This window comes from Euphorbia lathyris, chromosome 2, assembly GCF_963576675.1.
Source record: "Euphorbia lathyris chromosome 2, ddEupLath1.1, whole genome shotgun sequence".
NCBI lineage: Eukaryota > Viridiplantae > Streptophyta > Magnoliopsida > Malpighiales > Euphorbiaceae > Euphorbia > Euphorbia lathyris.
In genome coordinates, this window is record NC_088911.1 from 8963397 (window position 1) to 8990719 (window position 27323).

The 27323-nt window shown below is 34.2% G+C and overlaps 1 protein-coding gene across 2 annotated transcripts; it reads left to right on the forward strand.

Annotated features, from left to right (window-relative positions):
• Positions 1–1142: 1142 nt before the first annotated feature.
• Positions 1143–14028, forward strand: LOC136216525 (uncharacterized). 2 transcript variants are annotated; one of them, XM_066003064.1, is made up of 8 exons: positions 1143–1448; positions 1963–2001; positions 2517–2654; positions 2796–2935; positions 3089–3198; positions 4359–4465; positions 11230–11602; positions 13813–14028. In XM_066003064.1, exons 1-7 carry the CDS (start codon positions 1311–1313, stop codon positions 11593–11595), a joined length of 1038 nt encoding a protein of 345 aa, XP_065859136.1. In that variant the 5' UTR covers positions 1143–1310; the 3' UTR covers positions 11596–11602; positions 13813–14028. The 2 variants fall into 2 exon arrangements, with proteins under 2 accessions (XP_065859136.1, XP_065859135.1); XM_066003063.1 differs by lacking the exon at positions 13813–14028 and adding an exon at positions 13529–13736.
• The last annotated feature ends 13295 nt before the right edge of the window (positions 14029–27323 follow it).

The following is a 27323-nucleotide window of genomic DNA, read 5'->3' on the forward strand; positions in this document are numbered from 1 at the left end:
TTCTATGACATTAACCATTTTCTTAGAAATATTTAGACTACTCAAGCTATTAATGCCATAGTCACATAAGAACTCTTTAACATTTTGACCTTTTGAAGGCAGACCTAAAATTATTTCAATTTCCGCTGGAGCAAGTTTTAATATCCCCCATGAACATGGAGTTCACATTTATCCACATCAAAACTATTCACAAGATCTGCAATCAATTTATTTTTCAAGTTTTGACTCAGAATTTTAAAAAGACCATCTAGTCCAAGTTGTTTCACTGCATTAATCTTCTGTTTATCAAAACTCAATACAAATTTCACAAACTTGCGGATAGAGTATTAACTTTCAAAATATACATGAAATTTTTAATAAATATATATTTTAATGATTGCCATGAATTTATAAAATACAACCATGTTATTGAATAAAATATATACAAAAGAATATTATACATACCTTATAAGATTCTATGTTGTGTTTTTTACTCTTTATTTTCTTCTTGAGGATTACTTGCGTAGTCTACATGTTTTTTCATTCTACTACTTACAAGAGATTCAAACGTATAATTTTAGATTGGATGGAACTCAACTCAATAATAAATTCAACACATTTGATTCTATTTAATGAAATTTATTTTTCTTAAATTCTTTTTATTAGTAATATTCAATTTAAAAAATTTAAGTTAAATATTATAATATAAGTTTTTATTATTTAACTGTTATTTAGTTTTTTTTAATGTCATAATACCCATCTGGCTCTCTAAACTAAGGGTTCAAAGTCAATTAGGACTTTAAACTATCAAAATCATCAATCAGATCCATAAACTAAGTAAAAATCATCAATTGAATTCATATTCTAAACAAAAATCATCAATTGAAGCCTCACCAAAATTCATTCGATTGAACAGTTTCAGATCCTTTTTTTCCAAACTCATTTTAAACGAATGCAATAATAGTCTATATCAAATAGTCACAATTTCTGATTTTAGGATATGATAGAGACTCAATTGATGATTTTTGCTTAGTTCAGGATCCAATTGATGATTTTGATAATTTAGAGTGCTAATTGACGTTGTAACTTTAGCTTGGGGACCATTTGTGTAATGCCTTATTTAATTGATAAAGGTTAAATATTTATGCCTCCACTGTTTCTCACTGTATCTCGCAGCAGCAATCAACTGGCTGCGCGCAGAGCCACTGCCGTGCAAATCAAATATCAGACGGCATTGTTAGCCAGAAACAATCAATCTTCTTCTCAGAATCTTTGAGTGATTCTTCGCTCTCTGTCTCTCATTGGCGTGAAGTTTTAATAGGCGGAAAATTATGGCAGAAGAAGAAGTGCTCGTAGAAGTGGAAGCGGTGCAAGCGGTGTACGGTGACGATTGTGTGGTTCTTGATTCATTCCCTCCCCATCTTCAGGTCCACATCAAGCCAAGAACTGCCGATATCTCTTCGGAACAGGTATTTCTCTCCCTGCTCTGATTTTGATGTCTAGGGCTGGATAATGAGTCTACGATATGTAAATTTCATGTGGCTCTGTATGAATGATCATCATGCTTCTTGAATTTACTTTGAATTCTTATTCACAGTTGTTATATTGAATGTTTTGCCAGTCTATCAATGATTCTGAAAAATTATGCTCAAAATTGGATTTAATTTACACTCTTCTTAGCCCAAAAAAACGACAAAAGTGTTATTGAAGATCTAGACAATCTTGGTTAGTCTTTGTTTATTCGGTTTTTAGCTTAGTATATCTTATAATTATAATATGCATCATGCAATTTGATTTAATAGCAGTAGAAAACAATATTTCTTATTTATATAGCATTTCTGTTCAACTTGTGGAAGCAAGCTATTAATGACACCCTTACTATGATGAAAATTTGTTCTAGTATTATTTCTTTCACGTCCATTTGTTCTAGGATTCCATTCATTTTTATTGTGTGTAAACATGAGAATTATTTTCTTCCTGCAGTTTGTAGAAGCAGTTATTGCAATACGCTCATGTTCCAAGGTATTTCACTGCCATCACTAGAGACCAACAGGTTCCAAGATATTTCCTTAGAAAAATGCATATTTTCAAAATATATTCACACTAATGCTCATTTTAACCATTGGAGAAGGGATTTCGTCTTCAAAACCAGTTATTAAAGCATCGGTTTTGATTGAATTGAACTGGGTTAAATCACCGAGTTTTCATCCTATTCAAAACCAGTTATTAAAGCACCGGTTTTGATTGAATTGAACTGGGGTTTAAATCACCGAGTTTGAAGCATATAGCTGCTGCAACTGAAAAGCTGCAAGAGCTGCTAACCAGTCTGACAAAAAAAAAGCATTTTCTGAAGAGATATCCCATGTTCTAGTATGTATGTAGATATATATTACGAATTGGAAATAAAATGGTGCTTGAATTAGGGTTCAGAAATGGATTATTATGTCATTGTCATATTTTGTTGAATAATATCTGAAGAAAGCAACTAAGGTTTCATTTGGTTATGTACTAAATTTATGTCTAATTGTACATGATAGTATCCCGAGAAACCACCGCATATTGAAGTTATAGATTCCAAGGGTCTTGATCAACAAAGGCAAAAGCATCTAATAGCTAGCATACAAGACAAAGCATGTGAATTGTCCTCATGTTTGATGCTCATAGCCCTTTGTGAGGTAATTGTTTTGATATTCATGTGGCAAGTATGCTTGTTGCTTCATGATGTCAGCCATTTGACAAACTGTATGAAGGAAATGATGCAGATTCCTTAATATTTTTTGTATGTACCTGGAAAGATTGATTAAGACATATTTCAGGAAGCAGTTGAGAAGCTCTCTGTTATGAACCACCCTGATGGTGATTGCCCATTGTGTTTATATCCTTTGGTCGTAGAAGAAGAGTGCAATGAGAAATTGCCATTTATGAAGCTGATGTCTTGTTTCCATTGCTTTCACAGGTATAGTGCATATGTACACATATATATACACAAGCCCGCACACACACACACATGTAATTAGGTGCATCTCTTTTCTCCCTCTTCTATTTCCTGTCTATACAATGGTAGTGAAGGTATCATCTCTTTGTTTGCCCATCTCTCCAATCCTGCCAGTGAATGCATTATAAGGTGGTGGAGTTGGCTCCAGAAAGAGAAAGAAAGCAATACTAACACCTCATCTACCACACCTCATCATTCCATCAGAGACGCAGAAAATCAGAATGGTATGTTTGGGTCAGAATTTAAGGTGGGCAAGTTGTATCCATTCTTTTCTAGAAGTTTTGTTGGAAATTTTAGTAACATAGAACAATTTGAAAGCAGAACAAATCATGTTTGTTTTATGTGGGGTGGATGATTTTTGTTGATGTAAATTACAAACTAAGCAATAAGATATAAGAATGTTATGTATTATTTGCCTAAATCTGCTTGTATAGAACATGATTTGTGTTACTCAATGTGTGACATCAAAAGGCTTTGTAGGAAACTGTTGCTTGGTTATTGATTCATTTCTGAGTCCTGTTGTGGTTTCTAAAGAGATTCTTTTTGCTAGGTGTTGACCATACATGAATTTGTGGACTGGTATGCTCAGAAAATTCATGATTGGTACACCAGAAAATATTGTGTTTCCAGTTATTTCTTGAAAAAAATATGAAGTACATATCCTTGCTGGTGGTCTTTGAATGAGTTAATATGTATTCGTGTTTGTTTATCTAGAGTTGGCATTCTGGATCATTTTATGCACTATATAAAATGCTTCTGTATCGCTGGATGAACATGTTCAGAATTTTTCTTTGTGTTCTTTTGCTCATTATGAGTTGTAAGTGGCCTATCACCGATAGGAACAATTTATGTAAGTATTTGATGGAGGGCCGCATTGCAATCCTAATTCCAAATGGAACTAGAATTTTAGGAAAGCCACTGTTTCCAAAACAGAATTGGGTGAAAGTCTTATTTTGTGGCTTAATTTGCTTTCCATATCAGATTTAGATTTAGAGGATTCTGTTTTTATTATATTTCTTCTTCTTTTTGGTTTAGGAATATGTTGCCTATAAATATCTTAGTTGTATTAATTTTTCAATCAATAAAATTCTCTAGGTTTTTGTCCAAGTGGTTGCTAAATATGCTCTAGCGTTTGATATTTCTTTTCATCTAGATTTTGATTAAACTCACACCACATACACGCTGTATCAGTATGCGTGGCACTTTGTTGCAGGTTTTTCAATTTTGTGCAATTATGCTAACTTTAAGTTGGCAACTTATAGATGCCGTTTTTGTCCCATGACCTTATACTACCATATATCTGTTGTTTGCTTTGTGTTGAAGACTTTCATTAGCCGTGGCCCCCCCAAATCATGACATTGATTTTATTTTAACTTGTTGCTAGTCATGAATGGAGAAGGCATGGGGAGCTGTCCTGTTTGCCGTAAGGTTTTTCACACGAAGGATTTTGACCATGTGCTTGGCTTGGTTGGGCTGCAATCGACTGAGCTGGTACACCATCTAGAATCATTTACTTTTGTTATTAAATTTACATTGGCAGCAATTGTTTCCATGATAAGCCTTCCCAACATGAATTGTAGTATGCTCAGTGCTGCAGAAAGAGCTGAGTAGCGCAACTTAGTACAAATAATTTAGTCTTTTTCCTTAGTCCATATATGATATTTCTATTTGAAGGATCTATGAGTTCATGAATTATCATTTGCTGACATCACTTGGTATGTTGAAGCTCAAACTATAAATGAATTACATTTGGGAATTATGAGAAATTAGTGCGTAGGAAATTTGCAATGATATATATATATATATATATATATATATATATATATAAAATATGTGAGGCACATTCTGACCCCCTGAAAGGGGAGCCTTGGTGAGCAATGATTTGCTTGAGTTAGTTTATGCTTTGGGCACCCAGGACTCTGGTATTGATATGAAGTTCAACATTCAAACCACAAATAGAAATTAATAGCCAAACTGAACTCAGGAAATGCAAACCTTTATTGAATTGATTATATGCAGCACAGCAACCAAACAGGACTGCGGAATGAAATAGAAAGAAAAAAGGAATCTGCCGGAATCTGCCTCCCTTTCCTACACCCTGTCCTACATAACTACCTGAATCCTTCTTTTCTGCTTCCCCAACAGACTCTAAAGCATAAAGCTCTCCCTTTCTTAGATACATTTTCCAAACTCTAGGCTCATAATTGCCCCAACCTATGCTGCTGCTCTCCATATCATATATATTAGAGCCTATATTATTTATTTGTAGATGATATCTTATCTGTATATTTAACACAGCTTAGTTCCCTATTTCTAGCCTAGAATATAGGATTAGTCTTTCAGTACAAAGTGAACTGTACTCTGTATATATATGAATTACACATCAATAACAATCACTGAGCAATTCAAATTGTTACATGGTATCAGAGACCAAACCCTAATCTATCTCTCTCTCTTTCTCTCTCCCTAAACCGAAACACCTCTCCCCTTACCTTCTTCGACCGTCGCCGCCGACACCTCATCGTCGCCGCCATGACGAATACCTTCGCCACCTCCAACAACGAAACACCACACACCGAAAACTCGAACACCATGACAACCAATCGGGAAAAACTAAACACAACCCATCCATCCCTCACAGTATCGAACATACCCAACCTGGGCTGCCCTGTTTAAACTTCATGCTAAAGCCTTCTAGGTCCTTGATCATATTATCCCTCCCCCAACCACAAACACTTCCGCCGACTCTCTGCAGCACACAAACCCTGAACTCTGGTCTCGCATTGATGCTGTTGTCCTCCAATGGATATATAGCACTATTTCCCTTGATTTGCTTCACACCATCATCGAACCCGATTCCACCGCAGCCAAAGCCTGGACTCGTCTACAGGATATATTCTCAGACAACAAGCACTCTCGTGCCCATTTTCTCCAGCAAGAATTCTCAAAAATCAAGTTGGACGACTTCTCTGATATCTCCTCCTACTGTCAACACCTCAAATCTATTTCTGATCAATTATCAAATGTGGGCTGCCCTGTTACCAATGATCAAACGGTATTACAACTTATTTCTGGTTTGACTGATGCATACGATACAGTTGGAACGCAGATCTGACATGGAGATCCCCTCCCTTCCTTTCCCAAAGCCAGATCCATGCTCATACTCGAAGAAACCGCTCGTGCCCGCAAGTCTGCTCCTTCTTCGGACTCTATAGCTCTCACCGCGGCCTCCTCCGTCTCCCATCAACCACCGTCCTACTTTCCACCTGCGCGGCCAGCGCACCACCGCACCACCCATTTTCCTCACGACGGTAGAAACAGCAGCAGGTACACGCGGCAGACACGACGACCGCTACAACTCGCGTCCCTCCAGTTCCGGATATCGGTATCCGTACAGCTCGCCTTGGGCCTACTCCTCTCCATAGGCACCGCAGCAACCGTGGGCCACCCCACCCTGTCCATATCCTACGAACACATGGGCTAACCAAACGCCCTCTGGTCATCAGCCGTCTCAATCCGGGATCCTTGGACCTCGCCCCAACATGCATCAAGCACATCTCAATGTAGCCACTCCGTCTTATGCTCCGACTGATATTGCAGCGGCTATGCACACTATGTCAATCACACCACCCTCTGATCAATGACACATGGACATAGGAGCTACATCTCACATGACAACTCACAAAGGTACGCTCACCTCTTATTTTAATTCGAGCCTCAATGGTAATATTATTGTTGGTACTGGTCATTGTGTCCCTATTTGTGGTTCTGGTAATGCAATTTTAGCTACTAAACATCATCCTTTAAAATTGAACAATGTTCTGCATGCTCCCCAGCTAATTAAGAATCTTATTTCTGTCCGTCAATTTATTGTTGATAACCAAGTTTCTGTGGAATTTGATCCATTGGGTTTCTCTGTGAAGGATTTACAGACGGGGACACTTATCATGAGATGTAATAGTACGGGCGATCTTTATCCAGTCATGTCTAGCTCTTCCACCTCACCCTCCTCTCATTCCGCTCTTACTACTTTGTCTTCTGATATTTGGCACAATCGTTTGGGACATCCTGGACCTCCAATTTTGCACACCCTGATGAATAAAAATTTGATTTCTTGTAATAGGATTAAGAATATTTCTGTTTGCTCCTCTTGTGTTAATGGAAAACAAGTTAAATTACCGTTTCAATCCTCTTACAATTTTGCTTGCATGCCTTTTGATTTAATTCACAGTGATATATGGACATCTCCTACCTTAAGTTCCAGTGGTCATCGTTACTATGTGCTCTTTCTAGATAATTATACAAATTTTTTATGGACTTTTCCCTTAGCCCACAAATCACAAGTATATTTTGTGTTTCTCAATTTTCGGTCACTTGTCCGCACACAATTTGAGCGTGACATTAAAGTCTTTCAGTGCGATAATGGGGTGAATTCAATAATAACTTATTCCGTCAGTTCTGTCAAAATAATGGGATACAATTTCGATTCTCCTGTCCATACATATCACCTCAAAATGGAAAATCCGAACGTACAATTCGGACTATTAATAATGTAATTCGCACTGTCATGAATCATGCCTCTGTTCCGTTTCATTTTTGGCACCATGGTCTAGAAATTGCCACTTACCTTCTAAACATATATCCTCTCAAAATCTTGGGTTACCACTCTCCCACCAAAATTCTCTATCAACAGGACCCCACTTATTCTCATTTGCGTGTTTTCGGGTGTTTGTGCTTCCCTCTCGTTCCCTCTCCGTCTCGTCATAAGTTAGAAGCTCGTTCCTACCCGTGCGTCTTCCTCGGTTATCCGTCAAGTCATAGAGGATATAAATGTTATGACATCTCTAAAAATAGAATCATTATTTCTCGTCACGTCGTGTTCGACGAATCCAATTTCCCCTTTTCACCAAAACCAGCAGCTCGCCCCACTGCATCTGCAGTTTCGGAAGCAACTGACGGCCTCCTGTCATCTCCCGCGTCGCTGCCACACTCCTCGTCTCCCTCGTCTCCCGTCACTCCCTCGTCCTGGTCGTCCCGATCGTCCCTCTCGCCCATCCCCTCTTCCTCACCTATCCTCTCTCCTTTCTCTCCTGCGTCGTCCCCTTCCATCCCGTCTCTCTCGGCTTCCCCACTCATCTCGTCTCCCTCGTCTGTCATGTCCTGATCGTCCCCTGCTCTCATCCGCTATCCAAACATCGACATCCTGTCCGACCTCCCCAAACAGTCGCGCCTCGCCTTCTCCAACTCGCACAGCCACTGCTTTCGAGTCACCAACAACCACAGTACCCAATCCAAACACTCATACTATGACCACACGAGCACAACACGGGATATACAAACCCCGTCGTATGCTAAATCTATCCGCTTCTGCATCACCTGTCATATCCCCTATCCCCAAAACACCAGCCCTTGCTTTGCGTGATCCAAATTGGATACAAGCCATGACTGATGAATTTGAGGCTCTTATTTAAAATAAGACGTGGGTACTAGTACCCGTCCAAAAAATGCTAATGTTATTCATAGTTGGTGGATTTTCAGGCACAAGACCAAGTCTGATGGCTCATTTGAAAAATACAAAGCACGACTAGTGGGAAATGGATCAGGACAATTGGTTGGAGTTGACTGTGGTGAAACGTTTAGCCCTGCGGTTAAGCCGACAACCATTCGAGCTGTTCTCAGTATTGCTCTTTCCAGAAATTGGAATCTTCGCCAGTTAGATGTCAAAAATGCTTTCTTACATGGCGACCTCAGTGAAACAGTATACATGCACCAACCGTTGGGATTCCGTGATTCGAAGCATCCTGACCATGTCTGTTTACTTCAAAAATCATTATATGGACTCAAGCAAGCCCCAAGGGCCTGGTACCAGCGATTTGCCACATTTGTCATTACCATGGGTTTCACCAACAGCGTATCCGATCACTCCTTATTTGTCTATCAACACGGTACAGACACAGCTTATATTCTCCTGTACGTTGATGATATTGTTTTAGTTACCTCCTCTGACAGACTTCAAGATTCTATACTTTCAAAATTGAGATCAGAATTTGCAATGAAAGACTTGGGTCCGCTACACTACTTTTTGGGGATATCTGTCACTCACTCACCCGGTTCCCTATTTCTATCTCAACGTAAATATGCTTCAGAAATAATTGAAAAAGCTGGACTTGGATCCTGCAATGCAGCCACCACTCCTGCCGACACCAAGCAGAAGCTTAGTATTTCATCCGGCTCCGCCTACCACGATCCAACAGAATACAAAAAATTGGCAGGTGCTCTCCAGTATCTTACACTCACCAGACCTGACATATCATACGCGGTTCAACAGATCTGTTTGTTCATGCACGATCCCAAGACATCTCACATGGTTGCACTCAAACGAATTCTTCGGTACATTCAAGGCACCTTTGATCTCGGTCTTACTTTAATTGCATCTTCTCCAGGTCAATTAACCTCTTACACCGATGCTGACTGGGCGGGCTGTCCCGACACTCGTTGATCGACATCAGACTACTGTGTATTTCTTGGAGATAATCTTGTTTCTTGGTCAACCAAACGACAACCCACTCTATCTCGCTCAAGTGCCGAAGCAGAATATCGTGGGGTCGCAAATGTAGTGTCTGAAACATGCTGGATACGTAACCTTCTTCTTGAGCTTGGTTGCCCGATTCAGAAATCAACCGTAGTCTACTGTGACAATGTCAGCACAGTTTACCTCACAGGAAATCCAGTTCAACACCACCGCACCAAACATGTGGAGATGGACATTCATTTCGTTCGGGAAAGGGTTGCTAAAGGAGAAGTCCGCGTTCTACACGTCCCTTCTCGATATCAAATCGCTGATATCTTCACCAAAGGACTGCCCTCACCGCTCTTTGAAGACTTTCGAAATAGTCTCAATGTTCGGCCTCTGAACCTCTCGACTACGGGGTGTATTAGAGCCTATATTATTTATTTGTAGATGATATCTTATCTGTATATTTAACACAGCTTAGTTCCCTATTTCTAGCCTAGAATATAGGATTAGTCTTTCACTACAAAGTGAACTGTACTCTGTATATATATGAATTACACATCAATAACAATCACTGAGCAATTCAAATTGTTACAATATACCTTTCCTTTCGTAGAGGAGGTTATATGTAGGTTGGCAGGGAGAGACGGATAGAGAGATTGTGTTCTCTTTTTTTAATCTTTGCAGAGAGAATTTTGAGAGAGGGGATTCTCCCTGAGAGACCTATCTTTATGTTTTCTTGTTCATTGTATGAGTTTGTCAATGTCAAGTAACCATTTGAACTAAAAGCAATACATGCTCATCTTACCATGTGTTGAAATTTAATCAACAAATAGGGTTGCCAGGATTCGAACTCTCGACCACTTGTTTTAAGAGGCTTGGATACCATGTCAAGGAACCATTTGAACTAAAAGTTCAAGCTGTTAGCTAAGGTCTAATAATAGCTTTTTATATTAATCTCTAACGGTCAGTAAAGACTTTTTTAAGTTGCCCATCATTAGAGAATTATCTCTTATTTTCATCTGCTGAGTTTGGTTCTATCATGATTTAAAATTTGGGTACATTACGTGCATGGTTCCTCAACTTTGTCCTTCCTTTGTTTTTTGCCATCAACTTTGCCTTTTACTTTCTTTGTGGCTTCTTTTGACCGTTGACTGTTGACGACATCCAAAGGATTGATGACGAACTCAAAATGGTAAATTTCAAGAATTAAAATTGTTTAGAACCACTGTTTTCGATTTTTCAAACCACCATTTTCGGAGCTCTCTCTAAACAACTGTTTTTCTCTCTCCTAACCAAAGAACACCTAAATGACCTCAAAACCAAAAACTCCAAGAATCACAGTTGCTTAGAGTATCATTTCCATAAGTTCTAAAATGGAGAGTTACCTGCTATTGGAGTGCTCACCTTGGTCAACGGTAAAAGGGGCCATAATGAAATTAAAGGGCAAAATTCAGGAGTTTTTATGTCTAGTTTTGAAGTTAGGGGCCATAAAGAAAGTAAGTGCAAAATTGAGAGGCCATTGGTATAATTTACCCTTTAAATTTTCCGAGGAAAAAGGTCAATTTTTATGTGAAAGAAATGTTTGGAATTGGTGTATGGTCCCCATAGGATAGCACAGCATTGAAAAACCGAGGCTTGTTTTGAAATTTTCATTCATGCACTTGCTAATAATATCCTTATTCTTCTTCATAATCCTTTTAAAATTTTCCATTTTGCTGATTATTGTTTTGGTTTGCAGAGCTCTGAAAATTCAGTAACCGACAGAGAAACAATACTGGAGTCTGATTCTGAGAAAATTAGAAGAAAGAAGTTTGAAGCCATATTGAAATTACAGGAAGAAAACAGTGGCCTAATTGAACCGAAAAAGGAACTATTAGTGTTGCCTGGCATGTATCTTCCTCAGCCAGTCACATTGAACAAAGAAGCCATTGAAGAACAGCAAAGAGACTCAGCAGCAGTCCCCATTGAAACTGAATCTGGGCGTTCTTCAAGTAGACCTAGCTCTAGTGAGCAGAGGAATTTTGGCAGGCGAAAGCAAAGAGTACAAAATTTGAGAAAACCAGCCAGACAGTGGGTCAGGAAAGAAGATGGTGCTTCACAATAATTATATGGTACGTCACCCTTCGATTCTTTTTCATTAAAAAAATAAAACTTTAGAAGACAAAATAATTTATGTATTGAAATATTTCAAAAGCAATATGGTCGGCTATAAAAACTGTTTCAGTCCCCCCCCCTTGTCTGAATGTGCTTCTTGTTATTGGATGGAGATGTGAAAAAGTCAGAGGCTTTTTACTGCAAAAGACAAAGTGTTACTGTATTGAAACAATGATAGGAAAAAGGTTATGTGATGATGAAACGAAGGGTCATAAGCAAAAAAAGAAAAAGATTGTCTTGACTAGTTGAAGAAACTTCAAGATATAGGACATGAACTTATTCCTGTTAGTTGTTGGGTTAAAGCATTATTTTTTATTTGAATTAAGGGTCAATTTGGCTTTTAAAATTGGCAGACATGTTCAGTTTAGTCCAAATCGAAATTTAGGCATCAACTGAGTACTGAAGTTGGCAATATTTGATAAATTAGTTCAAATTGTGACAAATTTTTAGGTATTGAAATTGATTGTATTTGGGCTGATTTGTCAACTATTGCCAACTTCAAGACTAAGTTGATATCTAAATTTCGATTTGGGCTAAACTGAATCTGTCTGCCAACTTTAAGAGCCAAATTGACTCTTGATTCTTTTTTATTTAGTCCATGATCTATTGAAAATGTTTGGGTTTGTCTGACCTATTATTATGCAACATTGACCCAGGCCTATCAAACATGTTTGTGTTTGCGTTCTGGTCTATTATTTTGTGACATTGATCTATAACAATCAATCATATTTGATCCAATTTAAGCGGAAATTAGTGCGTATGTAAGGAGGTCCTTTTGCATTTGATGATTGCTCATCACAACACAACTGTAATAATATTTTCCAATTTATTTAATTTTTATATAATATTTCACACTCGGAAACCCTTATTTCTCTTCTTTTACAACCTTGGAGAACATCAATTCTCCACTCAATGAGCAATGATCTCATGCTCGATTTAGCGGGTCTTCTTTCATACACGCCATTCTATCTAAATTAGACTAAATGTGATTGATCCCTATACTTTAGGGATCAACCCTGATTGATTGTTATTGTTATACGATGGCGGTCAATGTCACAATATATTTTTTCAAATTTGTTGTTGTGGTAGTTGGTGGATATCAGCTTATTTTCCTTTATATCTAGTAATAACTGTTTCTCAATCTTAACCAAACACTTTATTATATATGTTTGCATCTACTGTTTGAAGTAATAAAGGAACATTGTAATTTTTGGAATGGATTCCATTGGTCCAAAAGAAGTTATTTTGAAACATATGGGGCTTAAACCACTATTTGGCTCTCGAGCTATCCAAAATTTTGTTATTTGGCCCCTAACCTATCCCAATTGGTGTAATTTCATCCAATTTAAACGGAGACTTGACATAATTGTTATTCTATTAGCACACGACGATATTTTGACATTTAAATTTGATAAATTTTAGTTTAGAGATTTGTTTTTATTTGTTTTTCTTTTTTAATCTAATTAATTATTTTGACATAAGAGAGTTTATGTGACAAATAAATTCCAACACCTGTGACATGTCAAGCTCATATGTCAAAATATCATTACATACGAGGGGAATAACGGTTTTGTCAAGTCTCTATCTAAATTGGGTGAAATTTCACCAATTGGGATAGTTCAGGGGCCAAATGTAACCGAATAATAGATCAGAGGCCAAATGATAAAATTTTGAATATGTCAGGGGCTCAATAACACCTTAAACCAAACATACTGTGTTAAAGACTTCAGACACAATTGGGTTGGGTTACCACTTACTATTTCTTATTTGAAAATATTGACATATAAATGGTGCATTCAACTCTTGCAGCCCTAGAAGACCTTAAAATCTTAGTTTTATCAATGTGGCCGAAAGGTTAATTGTGGTTTATTTTTCAAAATCAGGTTGTTGATGATGATGGGATAGATAATGTATTAGACTCTCTTAACTATGTCATTTGACAATATAGCTGTTTAAAATTCTTGAGAGAAACTTGTGAAGAGGAAGTACTATTTTTTATAAGTATATAGTTTTACATCTCTATAATTATTTTGTTTATGTTATTGTAATCAAACATTATTGGCAAACATATATTAGTAAAAAATTACCGAATGTTTCTCTTGATTTCGTAAAATAACTAACATTTTGAAATGAAATATTTTTGTAAGATGATATCTTTTCCGATCAGGGGGATAGTTTATTTAATTCCGTATACGAATGTTACTGGCCTTGCACGAAGGTCTGCCGAGATATCTTCTTCTGTAAGAAGGGTTCCCAGCGTGCCGGTCAGAAGATGCTTACCTGAACTCTGGCTAAGAAGGGAACTACAAAAAGGCTTGATTCCGGCTCAGTTAAGCTGAACCAGATATGTGTGAAAACATCAATGTAAGGATGTTGGGGTCTCGGCCCTGCAAGTGTAAACATGAATTGAAAATTAAGGAGATGATTTAGACATCAAAACATGGTCTAGTTTACTTCCCTTGGAAGAGTAAGAAAAAAAAAAATCGATGTGGGAAATACCCTGTAATAGTAGACCAATACCCCCTAACTTCAAAAGTTATCTCAAATTGCGAGGATTAAAAGTATTTCTAATAGCTTTTTAGTTTGACTTTTAAGTTAAAATTTGAGGAGGGAAGTTGAAAATCAGTTCCAAACAGCTTCTTAGTGGCTTCTCAAACCACTAATACTCTCTACGCTTGATAGAGCCTTTTTCCATCTTTTATTGATTTTTTAATTTATTTTTTTATTAATAATTTATTATTGAAGTTCATTTTTTCTCACTATTGGTAAATTTAACAATAATTAATGAATTTAATGATAAAATAATGAGTTAATATGAGGAGTATTGTTTGAGAGTGACTAATACATATTATCTCTAATAATACTCTTCATATTTACTCTTTATTTTTAATATTTATTATTAATTATTGTTATATTTATCGATAGTGAGAGGTGAGTGACCATTCGATAATAAATTATTAACAAAAAATGAAATAAAGAGCACTAAGAGTGAAGAGAAACTTTCTGTTGATAGAGATGACGAAGAGAATCTTAGTGATTTGAGAAGGCAGAGTCTCTCTTGAAATATTTTTAACTCTCTTCTCTTTTTTCTTTTTCTTGGAGTTAGATTTTTAACTGCCTCTCTCTTTAAATTTTAACATGTAACAAGCTATATAGTTTTCTATTTGGCAATATGAATAAGGTTCAAAGTTTTTCCAAAATGTCAGGCTGATGGTACAATGGGTTTCACATAGATCTGTCCATGGGCCGGGCTCGGGCCGGGCCTGTTGGGTTTTTAGGTAAAAATGCTCGGTTCAAGTCTAGTCCAGCCCAGCCCATTATTAATTTAGGCGAGCTCGGGCCGGGTCGGGTTCGGGCTTAAAAATCAAATCCCAAACCCAATCCATATAAGCCCACCTAAATATAAATATAAAATTATTAATTATAAAAAATAAATATTTAATATATAAATATATAAATTTATTAATTAATATTAATAATAGACGGGCCGGACTGGGTCGGCCTGTGTTATTTTTATTAATCCCAAAACCGTCCAAAAAAAGGTGGGTTTTAGCGGGTCTGGGCCGGACTGGATCTATGAACAATTTTTATTGTCCAAGTCCGGTCCAAGGGACACGGGCCTGGGCGGACCGGGTGGGTACCCGGGTCCGTGGATAGCTCTAGTTTCACAGAAGTTTCAACTATTAAAAGGGAGAATCTGGTTTTGTCTGATACACAGATTTAAGGGTCCAAAATCAAGTGACAAACTAAAGAAGAATAATGTGGCTCTTCTTCTAGTCTTTCTTGAAATGAAAGAAATCAAGAAAGAGTAAAAGGTGAAACATAAGTTGATGGAAAAGATATCAAAGTGCATAAACTGCTCCAAAATCAACCTGCACCAATTATAGGAGATAAGAACTTGATATAAGTAGGCTTAAAGCATTATTTGATCTCTGACCTATCTAAAATTGTGTCATTTGGTTCATGACCTATTATTTGGTCACATTTGGCTCTTGATCTATCCAATTTGGTGAAATTTCACCAAAGTTGTATGAATACTTTACGGAATCGTTATCTCATTGATAAGTAACGATATTTTGACACTTAAACCTGAAACATGATATTTCTTAAAGTTTTTTTTCCACGTTATATGGAAATAATTAATTAGATTAAAAAATAAAAAAATAAAAAACAAATCCTAAACTAAAATCTATTAAGTTCAAGTGTCAAAATATCGTTACTTATCAATGAGATAATGATTCGGTTAAGTTTGAATCCAAATTGGATGAAAGTTCACCAATTTGGGATAGATCAGGGGCCAAATGACAAAATTTTGGATAGATTAGGAACCAAATAGTGCTTTAAGCCATATAAGTATTGAGTGTTCTAAAAATCAGTCCAGGCGATGGTGATTTTTAAAACACGTTTTGATTTTCTTAAGTTAGACGGTATAAATTAATTTACTGATTTTTGGATTCCTATCCGGATCCAGGCAGGCAGCCCCGCACAACTTTTTTTTTAAAAAAATTGATTCTTGAATTTTATGTTAATTTTTTAAAATTTTAAATAAAATATTAAAAATAAAAAACTAAAAGAAAAGATTTAAAACTATCAATATTATTTGGTTGATATATTTTATTATTAATGTTACTTTATTGGTACATTTTTATTTTTTAAAGATATTAATGTACAAATATTAATATATATGTTTTTCTATTTTAAATATTTATTATTATTATTTTTATATAGTATAGTTCACATTTTAAAATGTATTATGTAGTAATTTATTTATTAAAAATTTAAAAAATACAGTTGTCTCCCTTACAGCCTGTCTTATGGTTCAGTCACTATTAAATTAATGGTCACTAATATTGTTCGTCTTAGTTCAAATTTAATATTTTATAGTTTAGAAATAGTTTATGGGAAAGTATCTTTCATACAAAAATACAATTTATAGAGACAACCAAATTAACACGAACACAATTAATAAGGAAATAATTTTTCTACCATTATATCATGAAATATATATATATATATATATATATATATATAACATAATACAATTTAGACACGAAACTCCAAAATTCCATCTCTAGTCATGTATTAGAATCCAGTTTACTAATAAGCTCCACTTAATCTCCCTCCATTTTCAACTCAGGATTAAGTTCATTTTTGCATTCACCGTTATCTTTTAGGGTCACTCCTTGCTGTGATCTTCTATCTTGACGCCATCTACTCCAGAACGAGTTGCTACCCACTAGTTTTCGCTTGGTTCATCCCCAACCCAACACATCCTATTTGAAGAATTGGCTCTTACCAATTGTAACAATCTGGTCAATACCACTTAGATATTTTTCACTTTGGTCTAAATTTATTAGGGGTGAGTTTCGGTTCGGTTACTAATCGAATCGAACTGTCGGTTAACCGAACCGATATTTAGATAATTTTAAAACCGAACCATACTAAATAACTAAAATAACCGAAGTTGACCGAACTGAAATTTTTTGGTTCGGTTCGGTTACCAACCAAATAACCGAAAATTTTATATTTTTAATTTAAATGTTAAAATTGTTATAAATTATGAAATTTTAGCTTCATTAATTTGGAATTTGCAATTTCAAAATCAATTAACCAAATACCTCATATATTATAAATTAATTCAATAATGTTTAAAACTAAAATTTTGGACTTTCTTATATAAATTAAACTATGAAAGAATAAATAAATAAATAAGTAAAATTATATTTTTTTATTTAAAATAAATTATGTTTGATTTTCAGTTAGACGAATATTTTTTTTGGAATAGCCGAACCGAGAACCGAATACCGAACAAGAAAAATTTAACAACCAAACCGAACCGAATCAAAATATTAAAATAACCAAACCAAATAAGAATTCCGGTTCGGTTATCGGTTCGGTCATTGGTTTTTGGACTTTTTGCTCACCCCTAAAATTTAACACATATATTAGAAATCCACCTCACTAATAAGCTTAATTAATTACTCTCTACTTGAGACGTGCGATTCAATTCATTTCTACTAAAAACTGCTCATTCCTAAAACTTTCTATCATGACATCATCTACTCCAAATCAGATCGTTACAATCCATATCCACTGGTTATTGTAACCTACCGGTATGACGAACATGGGGGAATCCAGTATGGGGGCACTAGGGGCAGTTGCCCCCACTGACATTTGTATTTTTTTTTAAAAATCCAGGTATTAATTTTGAAGTTTTAGAGCTTTGCCCCCTTCATCAATGGAGGTTTGAGGTTTATTGGTTGTATAATTGAGGATGAAGAATAGTTTTAAATTTAATATTTTCTTTTTATTTTTTTTAATTTTGTTTTAAAGCAAAACGACGTCGTTTTATTTAATTAGAACTACGTCGTTTTGTTTACAACAAAAATAAAAAGTAAATATTTAAATGTAAAACTAAATAGGTCATAAAACAAACCATCGGTCTCTCTTACTCTTTTTAATCTCTTTAGTTCTTCTTCCTAAATTCCTCTTTCTTCTTAAGCCTAAATTGAAATCCTTAATCCTAATTAAGATTAAATCAAAATCGGCAGCAATCTCTCCGTAGTCGGATCGTTGATCGTTGGTCCGACACTCCATCTCCGATCTTTGACTCTCTGCTTTGGTATTTTTTTTGCTCCTACTTGAATTTTGATTTTATATTTCTGCTACTGTTTTACTTGAACTTGAGCTTTGATCTCTGGTTTTTATTAATTATTATTTTTTTGGATAAAAATTATTTTAGTTATATTGTTTGTTCCCACGGGAAGAAATCCTGAATTCGCCCCTGATGACGAACAGAAATTTCGAATAGCTTTTAATATCTTGGTAACATTTATTTCAAATTCTTTGGATTTAGAGAATCATAGCCTCTACCATATAATATAACCTGTAACCGATTAATTGAATCGTACTTAAACTATTTAGAAAGAAAGCCCTTAACTTCATTTAATTTCTTGGTGTAGCATTTAATCCAATCTATGAAATTGCAGCATTCGATCCAGAAACTTCACTTTGACAAAATTATATTATTGATTTAATTTAAGTCCAAAACATAAATTTTTTATTCAATTAAGTCCCATTAATTGAAAAAGACAAACAAAAGACCCATTAGTTGCCTAAATTTGATGCTCATTGTTTGGAAGATACCACTACTTTCTACAGTCTCCTATTTACAGTCAAACCTTCATAAATTAATACTCGATAAATTAATAACCTTTTTAAAATAATAATTTCTTTTGGTCCCGACTTGGACCAGGTTACTAATTTTATACTCGATAAATTAATAACCCCTATAAATTAATAAAATTTCATGGTCCCAACATTATTAATTTATAGAGGTTTTACTGTATTACAAACCTCTTAAATATAGTGACAAACCATTTCTTATTTAAGGAGTGTTTGGTTGCTCATTTTCTTACTCCTGTTTGCCTTTTTACTTCAAAAGATAGAGTTTTTAAGTGTTTGATTAATGACCTACTGTTTGTCTCATACACCTGAAAAGTACCCTTTAACAAAAGCAAAGAATTCTTGTTTTTTGGAAAAACAGTTTTTTCCAACAGCAAACAACAAACCATAGTAGCAAACATCAAACAACAACAACAAACAGTACGTAAAACAAACGGGCTCTAAGTATAAAAGTTAATTTTGCCTCTTAAAACATTATGAGTAAATTACACTCATTTCCACTACATGTTACGGCATAATATAAAAGTTACTCAATTTTACATTTTCTAACATTATGACAACCAAACTTCAATCAACGATTCAAAATGACCATTGGCAAACTTAAAATGAAATTTTTTAAGAATTGATGATATTCTAAACAACTTTAATTCTTCAAATTTGTTAGTTTGAGGTCATTTAAGTGTTATTTAGTTAGGAGAGAGAAAGTGATTTTTTTTAGAGAGAGCTCCTGAAATGATTATTTTGGAAAAAAATATGGTTTAATAGTAAATGTCGTTCTAAACAACATTAATTCTTGAATATTTCAATTTTAGAGTCAGTCATTTTGAGGTGTTAGTCAAAATTTAGTAGTCCTAATATTAGAAAATGTAAAGTTTTGTGACTTTTATATTATATTTGAAAATTAGTGGCAATACTATGAAAATGAATAAAGTTTAGTAGCAATAGATGTAATTTACAGGGGTGAGCATGGTCCAGTTTGGTCCAAAAACTAAACCAAACCAAATTGGACTGAACCAAATTACCTCTATTTTTTAGGAACAAACCAAACCAAATTATAATTCGGTTTGGTCTGGACTGAACCAAATTATTTCGGTCCGGTCCGGTTTAGTTCATGTTTGGACCAAACAAAACACTAGAGATCTATAATTACTTTGTACCTTCACTAACTAAACAATTATATAAAGAAAATAATAATATAATTAGTTTTTCTTTTGTATATATAATTAGTTGAGAGAGAAAAAATATGTTTAATTGTTTTTTCTTTTCTATATATAATTAGTTAATTAATTTAAAACCTTAAAAATTAACAGTAGTACATATTATATTTCGGTTTGGTTTTGTTCGGTTTTGGACCGGACCAAACCGAAAACCAAACTAGCTTAAAAATTAGGAACGAACCAAACCAAAATATAATTCAGCCCGATTTGATTCGGTTTTTATGGTCCGGTTTTTTCGGTGTTTGGGTTTTTGGTTTGGTTCTGTTCACCCCTAATTTACACAATATTATTGAGGAAGTTTAATTTTGTTATCATCATATAAAACTGCACAAAATTGATTCTTATCAAATTTAACCCTTTTCTCTTTAGGAAGTTCAATTTTATTTTCATCATACAAAACTAAACCAGTGGGTTGGGTTGCATTGCATTTTCATGTAAAAATGCTCAGTATAAACTCAGCCTATCCTACTATTAATTTAGGCAAGTTCAGACTAGACTGGACTAGGGGTGGGCACGGTTCGGTTAACCGGTCCATTAGGCAAAAAAATTAACCGAACCATTATCAACGGTTTTTTAACCATCCAAACCGAAACCGGTCCATATCAATCGGTTAACCATCAACCGGTTAACCATTAATTTCGGTTAGATTTTAACCAATTCTCACTAGTTAACCAAAAACCAACGGTTAAATTTTTACCCAAACTTAAATTTTTAAAAAATATTAAAATACACATAATTTCAAAAATTCAAACGAAACGAATTCATATAAAATTTTAGAATTCAAACATAAATACCGAACTAAAAAACAATCCATCAAGTTTACATTTAAAACATAAAGAAATGTAAATAATATTTCGTCAAAGTACTTATTACAACATAAAGCAGTATAATCTATGTTATATATTTATATTAATTTATATTATAATCTATGTATTTAAATTAAGCAGTATAATCTATGTATTTATATTTATATTTGTCTTGCCTTTGTCGTCAAATGGCCTATATATTTTTTTAAAAATTTATATTTATTAAATAGTTCGGTTAACCATTAACCGTGGTTTTTGAACACTCTAACCCTAAACCGAAACCGAAATCGGTACCTATCTATTTTTTTAACCATTAAGAAAACCACCGGTTCGGTTAACCGTTTTTTCCGATTCGGTTTATCGGTTTTCGGTTCGGTTACCGGTTTGACCGGTTTTTTTGCCCACCCCTAGACTGGACCCAGACTTAAAAATCAAATACTAAACCCAATCCATATAAACGCATCTAAAAATATATACATGATTTTTAATTATATAAAAAAGCTATACTTAAAATTAAATATTAAATATATAAATTAATAATTAATATTAATAGACGGATCGGGCTGGACCAAACCGTGCTATTTTTATCATTCCCAAACTCACCAAAAAAATAGACGGGCTTTAGCGGGACTGGACCTATGATCAATTTTCATTATCAAAGTCCGACTCAAAGGACACGGGCCTGGACGGGCCGGGGATACCTAAGCCGTGGACATATCTACACAAAACTGATTAATTTTGTCCTCAGTACAAGCTCAATTTTTTTCATGGATTCGTTAATAATTTTGGGAAACATATATTAAAGAAAAGGTAAAATTGAACTAAAATTTCTACAGTAAAAATAAAATTGGGGTAACTTATACAATATGGACAATAACCTTAGAAGAAAATTTATTCATTTATCCTTTTTAGAAAATAAAAAACATCTTCAAACCTATGATTTTATTTTTATTTTTCTTCCCCATCAAAATCTCAATTTTGCATTTTGTTGCATTGAACTATTAATTATTTAATTATAATCATATATATTGATGAACTAGTTTTGTAATAGTTATAGGATCTAGTTTTATTTAACTATTTACATACAAATGGACTAACTCATCTTTAGATCTATTCATGAGCATATTGACTGCCTTTTCTGTATTGGGTCTGGATATATATATTTAATAGGTTTAATAGACATCCAGCCCCTTAAATTTGTAATTTTTTTTCACCTGGCCCCCTCAACTTGGGGGACAACCTCTCAACCCCCTTAACTCTTCAAAAACATCACATACAACCCCTTAAACTTGCAAATTTTTTTCACCTGACCCCCTCAACTTAGGGGCCAACCTCTCAACCCATTCAACTCTCTAAAAACATCACATATAGCCCCTTAACGCCTACGTGGCTCTGACATGGAATAAGTTGGGATTGCATTCATTAGAAAGCGCGTGAATGTTGGCTTTAGAAACTTAAACGGTAAAAATATCCCCTTTCTTCTTAAATCCCTATCATTTTTCTCCTCAGAAATCCTTCCTCTTTTCTGATTCCTTCGATTCACCTCTTTTCTGTCTCCGATCGGTCTCCGATTCAAGTTCAACAGTAAGTATTCATCTTCTTCTTCATCTTCTTCTTCTTCTTCTTCTTCTGAGATAATTTTTTTTTTTGTTAATTATGTCACACCCGACCCTAAATGACCTCAATCGGCATCGGGCGTGAAATAGAAAGATAATAATCAATACTTAGGAGTCTCCAAATTTAACGGTCGAAGAACGATAAATATGCAGAAAAACGGAAAGAAGAAGAAAAAAAAAATGAGATAATGATTCTCATCTCTCCCCCACCTCTTCGTATATATGTATATCCTTATCTGGCGAATATCCATTTTGGTCATTCATCTTTATATAATCTTTTAAAAATTACTCTAAACTTTTACTTTACACCTAAAACCTTCAAATTAACTCCAAACTTTTCCTATAACACCACATTAACTTCACATACCCAATAATTATAATATGTACTAAAATAAAAATATAAATTTTTTAAAAATTTTAAAAATTTAGTCACGGACGTGACAAATTAGGTTAGGACTTGTGTTGTTCTTGAAACCGATTTCATGGTGGGTACTCATGAATCATGTTTTTGTGGTGAATATGTTGTACTTAAGGTTTCGTGGGAACCTGCAAATCAAGGAAGAAGACTCTACGGATGTCCAACTTATGGGGTAATTTACTGGATTTACATGGAAAAATTTAAGAAAAAAATGACACGTGGCATTGGTGTGGTCAACAGTCCAGCGCGTTTTCTACACGGGTCAATATTTTGACCGGATATAGGGGTGTAAGGGGCTGTATGTGATGTTTTTGGAGAGTTAAGGGGGTTGAGAGGTTGTCCCTTGAGTTGAGGGGGCCAGGTGAAAAAAAGTTACAAGTTTAAGGGGTTGTATGTGATATTTTGGAGAGTTAAGGGGTTGAGAGGTTGTTTCCTAAGTTGAGGGGGCCAGGTGAAAAAAAGTTACAAGTTTAAGGGGCTGGATACCTATTAAACCTATTTAATATTTAGCCTGACCGAACTCACGAAAATCCCGAATATAAAATGAGTTGAGTTTGAGATTTGTCTCAAAATCCAGATCAACCCAAACTGTTAATTTTTTTATATATAATTTAATTACATTTAGACTTACATTATCATTTTCACGTAGTTAAAGTTATAATGCATTAATCATTTGAAAAAAAAACACAGTGCACATATAAAATATTATTTTGTTGTTTCTTTCAAGTCGTTATTTATTTACCGTCTATAAATATTTGTTTGTTACATTTTTATTATTTATAATGACAATTTAAATTTATATTTACATTTAATTTTTAATATAAATATAGTAGATTGATAGGTGGCTTGGGATGGATTTTGAGAATTAGTTTTCTCAATTAATCTGACCGGGTCGAGCATGATGTAAATATAATGTATGCTGGATAAAATAGTTAAATATAAAATCTGGTTAGTCCTGGCACGATCTAGCCCGATCCAATCCAATCCATGAACAAATCCACTCCTATAAGGAAGGAATAGGGAAAATTACACAGAAATTCATCTTTTAAAAACTATTTACAACTATGTCAAATCCTAATTTTGGATTATATCAAACTAGTAAAATCAGTACTTTTAATATATTTTAAGGATTAAAATTTATAAATTTGAAGTCTAAAATACATTTTCCAAGGTTTATGATTTATGAATTGGAGTTAATTTTTTTAAATTATGACGTAAAATCATAGAGGGCGAGCCTTGGCGCAACGGTAAAACGTTGTTGCCGTGTGACCAGAGGTCACGGGTTCGAGTCTTAGGAGCGGCATTGGCAAGGGAAGGCTTGCCCCCAATACACCCTTGTGGTGGGACCCCAAAATCATAATATATAAAGAATAATGACATATTAAGAATTAAGTTTGGTGATACGACTTAGTTGTAATTTTGTACTTAATTATGATATTCATGTATTTAACCCGGAGGAATATAATCTTTCAGTCTACTTTCATATCTTTCTCTCTACTTCGTTTCTTTACACTCCTAATTTACTAATAACTGATTTTATCATCGGAGTCTATGTAATAGGCCGTCCTTAATACAAGTTTAATGATCAGAACGGTCACCTAATCTCAATTATTCCACCAATATATATCATTTTCCATTTGTAAATTAACAAAATCACAGTTTTTTTTAATTGGCTTAATGCATTTCTAACCTTCCCAAATTGTCTAAATACTGCAATTGACCTCCTAAATTTAGAATTGTGACAACTGACCTCTTCAACTTGCTTGTTTGAGAAAAATAATCCCTCAAATTGGTTAATATTTGTGATTTTGGGAGTTTTTTTTGACCTTTAATTAATGTATCAGTAGATTAGTTAGATGTAGCAATCGATATTTTGGAAATCTTTTATTCCTGATGTAATATTATGTTAAATATTTTTTTTTGGGTTTAGGGGTTATTTGTTCCAAATAAGCAACTTCAGGAGTTATTTGTTCAAACTCAACAACTTGAGGGATTATTTGTTTTAAATAAGCAAGTTGAGGGGATTAGTTGTCACAAGTCTAAGTTCAGAGAGTTAGGGTCCGTTTGTTTTATCTGCTGTTTGCTGTTTGCTGTTTGCTGTTGCTGTTTGCTGTTGCTGTTTGCTGTTTCCTGTTACAGTTTGCTGTTTGAAAAGGTTGCTGTTCCAAATGCAGGGATTCCCTGGTTTTATAAAAAGCTACTTTTCGGCTATAAAAGGCAAACGGGAGGTGTCTAACCAAACACCTTAAACTCTCATTTTCAAAGTGAAAAGACAAACAGGAGGTCGAAAAGCAGCTACCAAACACCCCCTTAGTTGCAGTATTAGGATAACTTGAGGGCTGGGAAGGTATTAAGCCTTTTTAATTTAAGAATTGAAGAAATTAACACTTTTGCAATTATTAATAATAAAATAAATTGAAAAATGTCAATAAAATGATTGAAAAAATGTCCCAATTAAAAACATACTATATTAAAAACAAGTCCCAATTATTAATGGGTCCTAATATTTACGGCCCTAAGGGCTGTAAATAAGAACCTTAAAATTCTTATTATTAGTGTTATTTTTGTTTTCCAATACCTAAAATTTGTTGATATTTTAATACTTAAATATTTAAATACATTTATCATAATATATTGTTATATTTCCAATATAATTAATTCTCTTTTTTATTGAAAATATAAGAAAACACATGGATAATTAATGCTTATATACAACCCTTAGGATTGTATATATCATTTGCCATTATTAATTCCCAATCAAAAACATAATTAATATTGAAACAAGTGTATTATGTAGAACCACATTTATGCCCTTTGATTTGATTTGATTTATAATTATGTTTTCTTTTTGCTTGATATGATTTGGTCGGAGAAAAGGTTATTTTGGCCATACTTTGAATATAATTTAATTATCAATTCAGTCGGTAATGTGGACTTATTTAGTGACTTTCTCATTATTAAATAAGTTCATATTTAACTTTATTAAAATTCCATCTTAATTCATTTCTTCAATTTAATATTTTAATAATTTAACGGCTATTCACTAAGAGTCTTTTTGTTACATTTACGTTGTAATCCAATGGTAAAAGCACACCAAGTAATGGTACTTTGTTAAAAAACAAAGTAACTATAGAAAGCACCATGATTACATTATCATGTTTGATTAACAAATTTTAATAAAATTGAAGTACAATTATCATTAGAATATTTATTTAGTTAAATGAAACTTTCACGGTTTTCGTGTGTTTTCTAGTTCGTTTTCGTTTTTCACATTTTCCCGTTTTATTTCTTTTTCATGTTTTCATGTTTTTTTTTTCCATTTTTCGCTTTTTTCCGTTGTTTTTCTCATTTTTCTCGTTTTTTCGGTTTTCTCACTTTTCATGTTTTTTCTCGTTTTGTGTTTTTTTTATGTTTGTTCGCCTTTTTCCTGTTTTCCAATTTTCGCGTTTTGTTTCAATGGATTAGTTCGATCGGGGTTCAAGGAGGACCTATATGGAGAACCTTTTGGGAAGGAGGTAAAATTCTTTTTCCTTTTCGGATGGATAAGGAGATTGGATCTCTGAGCTCAGATTGTTGAAGAATGAGAAGAAGGAACTGAAAGAAGATATCAACATGTTTTATTACGAGACACATTGATTAATCAAAGAAAGAATACTCTCTCCCATGAGATTATGGAAACCAATTACGGATGCTCCATTTGACCTTGCTAAATTCCACAGGATGTCTCCTCCACTCTAAATGGGAATTTATGGTCGATGGTGCTTCTAGTTAAATCATGCGGCCTTTACCTTCATTGGTTCTGAAGTGACCTAAGACGCCATAAGGAGAATGCTTTCATCTGCTGAAGTTGCCCTACTCTAAGGAAATTCACAGTCGAAGACGGTCTGGAGCGAGTAAACTACCTCATAGGACAGAGATAGATACAAGACATGCTCATCACTCCAGTGAACCACTACATGATCCGAATTGGATTAAACCCTAACCTAGGCGTTCCAACTAACGGATAGAGCCCTTACTTCTTTTCTTCGGATGATGACTTAAACTAATAATCACGTACTAGCTTTTCTAACCAGAGCTTAGCTCTCCCTGTAACGCTGCAAATCCGAATACAACTAAGAACTTACTTTTTTTTTTTATTACCTAAACAAGGATATTCTCAATATTTTGACATTTAGGTTAAAAAAGTCACTAAAATACCTTAATTATATATTTTACTGAAATACCCCTATATATATTTTGAGAATTCTAATCATTTTATTTATTTCATCATAATCAATATTAATTGCAATAATACATTTAAAAAAATGATTAAATATTTTCTTAATGTTATAAAATGATAAATATTACAAATAAGCAATTTTTTTCTTACAACACATCTTTAATACCAAACAATTAATAAAAAGTAGGATTAATTTCAAATAACTGCCCTTTGATTT

Bases quoted from the DNA above. Each gene is read 5' to 3' on its own strand.
- LOC136216525 (XM_066003064.1), top strand. From the start codon at position 1,311: ATGGCAGAAGAAGAAGTGCTCGTAGAAGTGGAAGCGGTGCAAGCGGTG. The intron at 2,936-3,088 runs GTATAGTGCATA...CAATCCTGCCAG, and splicing joins TGTTTCCATTGCTTTCACAG to TGAATGCATTATAAGGTGGT. The intron at 4,466-11,229 runs GTACACCATCTA...TTTGGTTTGCAG, and splicing joins GGCTGCAATCGACTGAGCTG to AGCTCTGAAAATTCAGTAAC.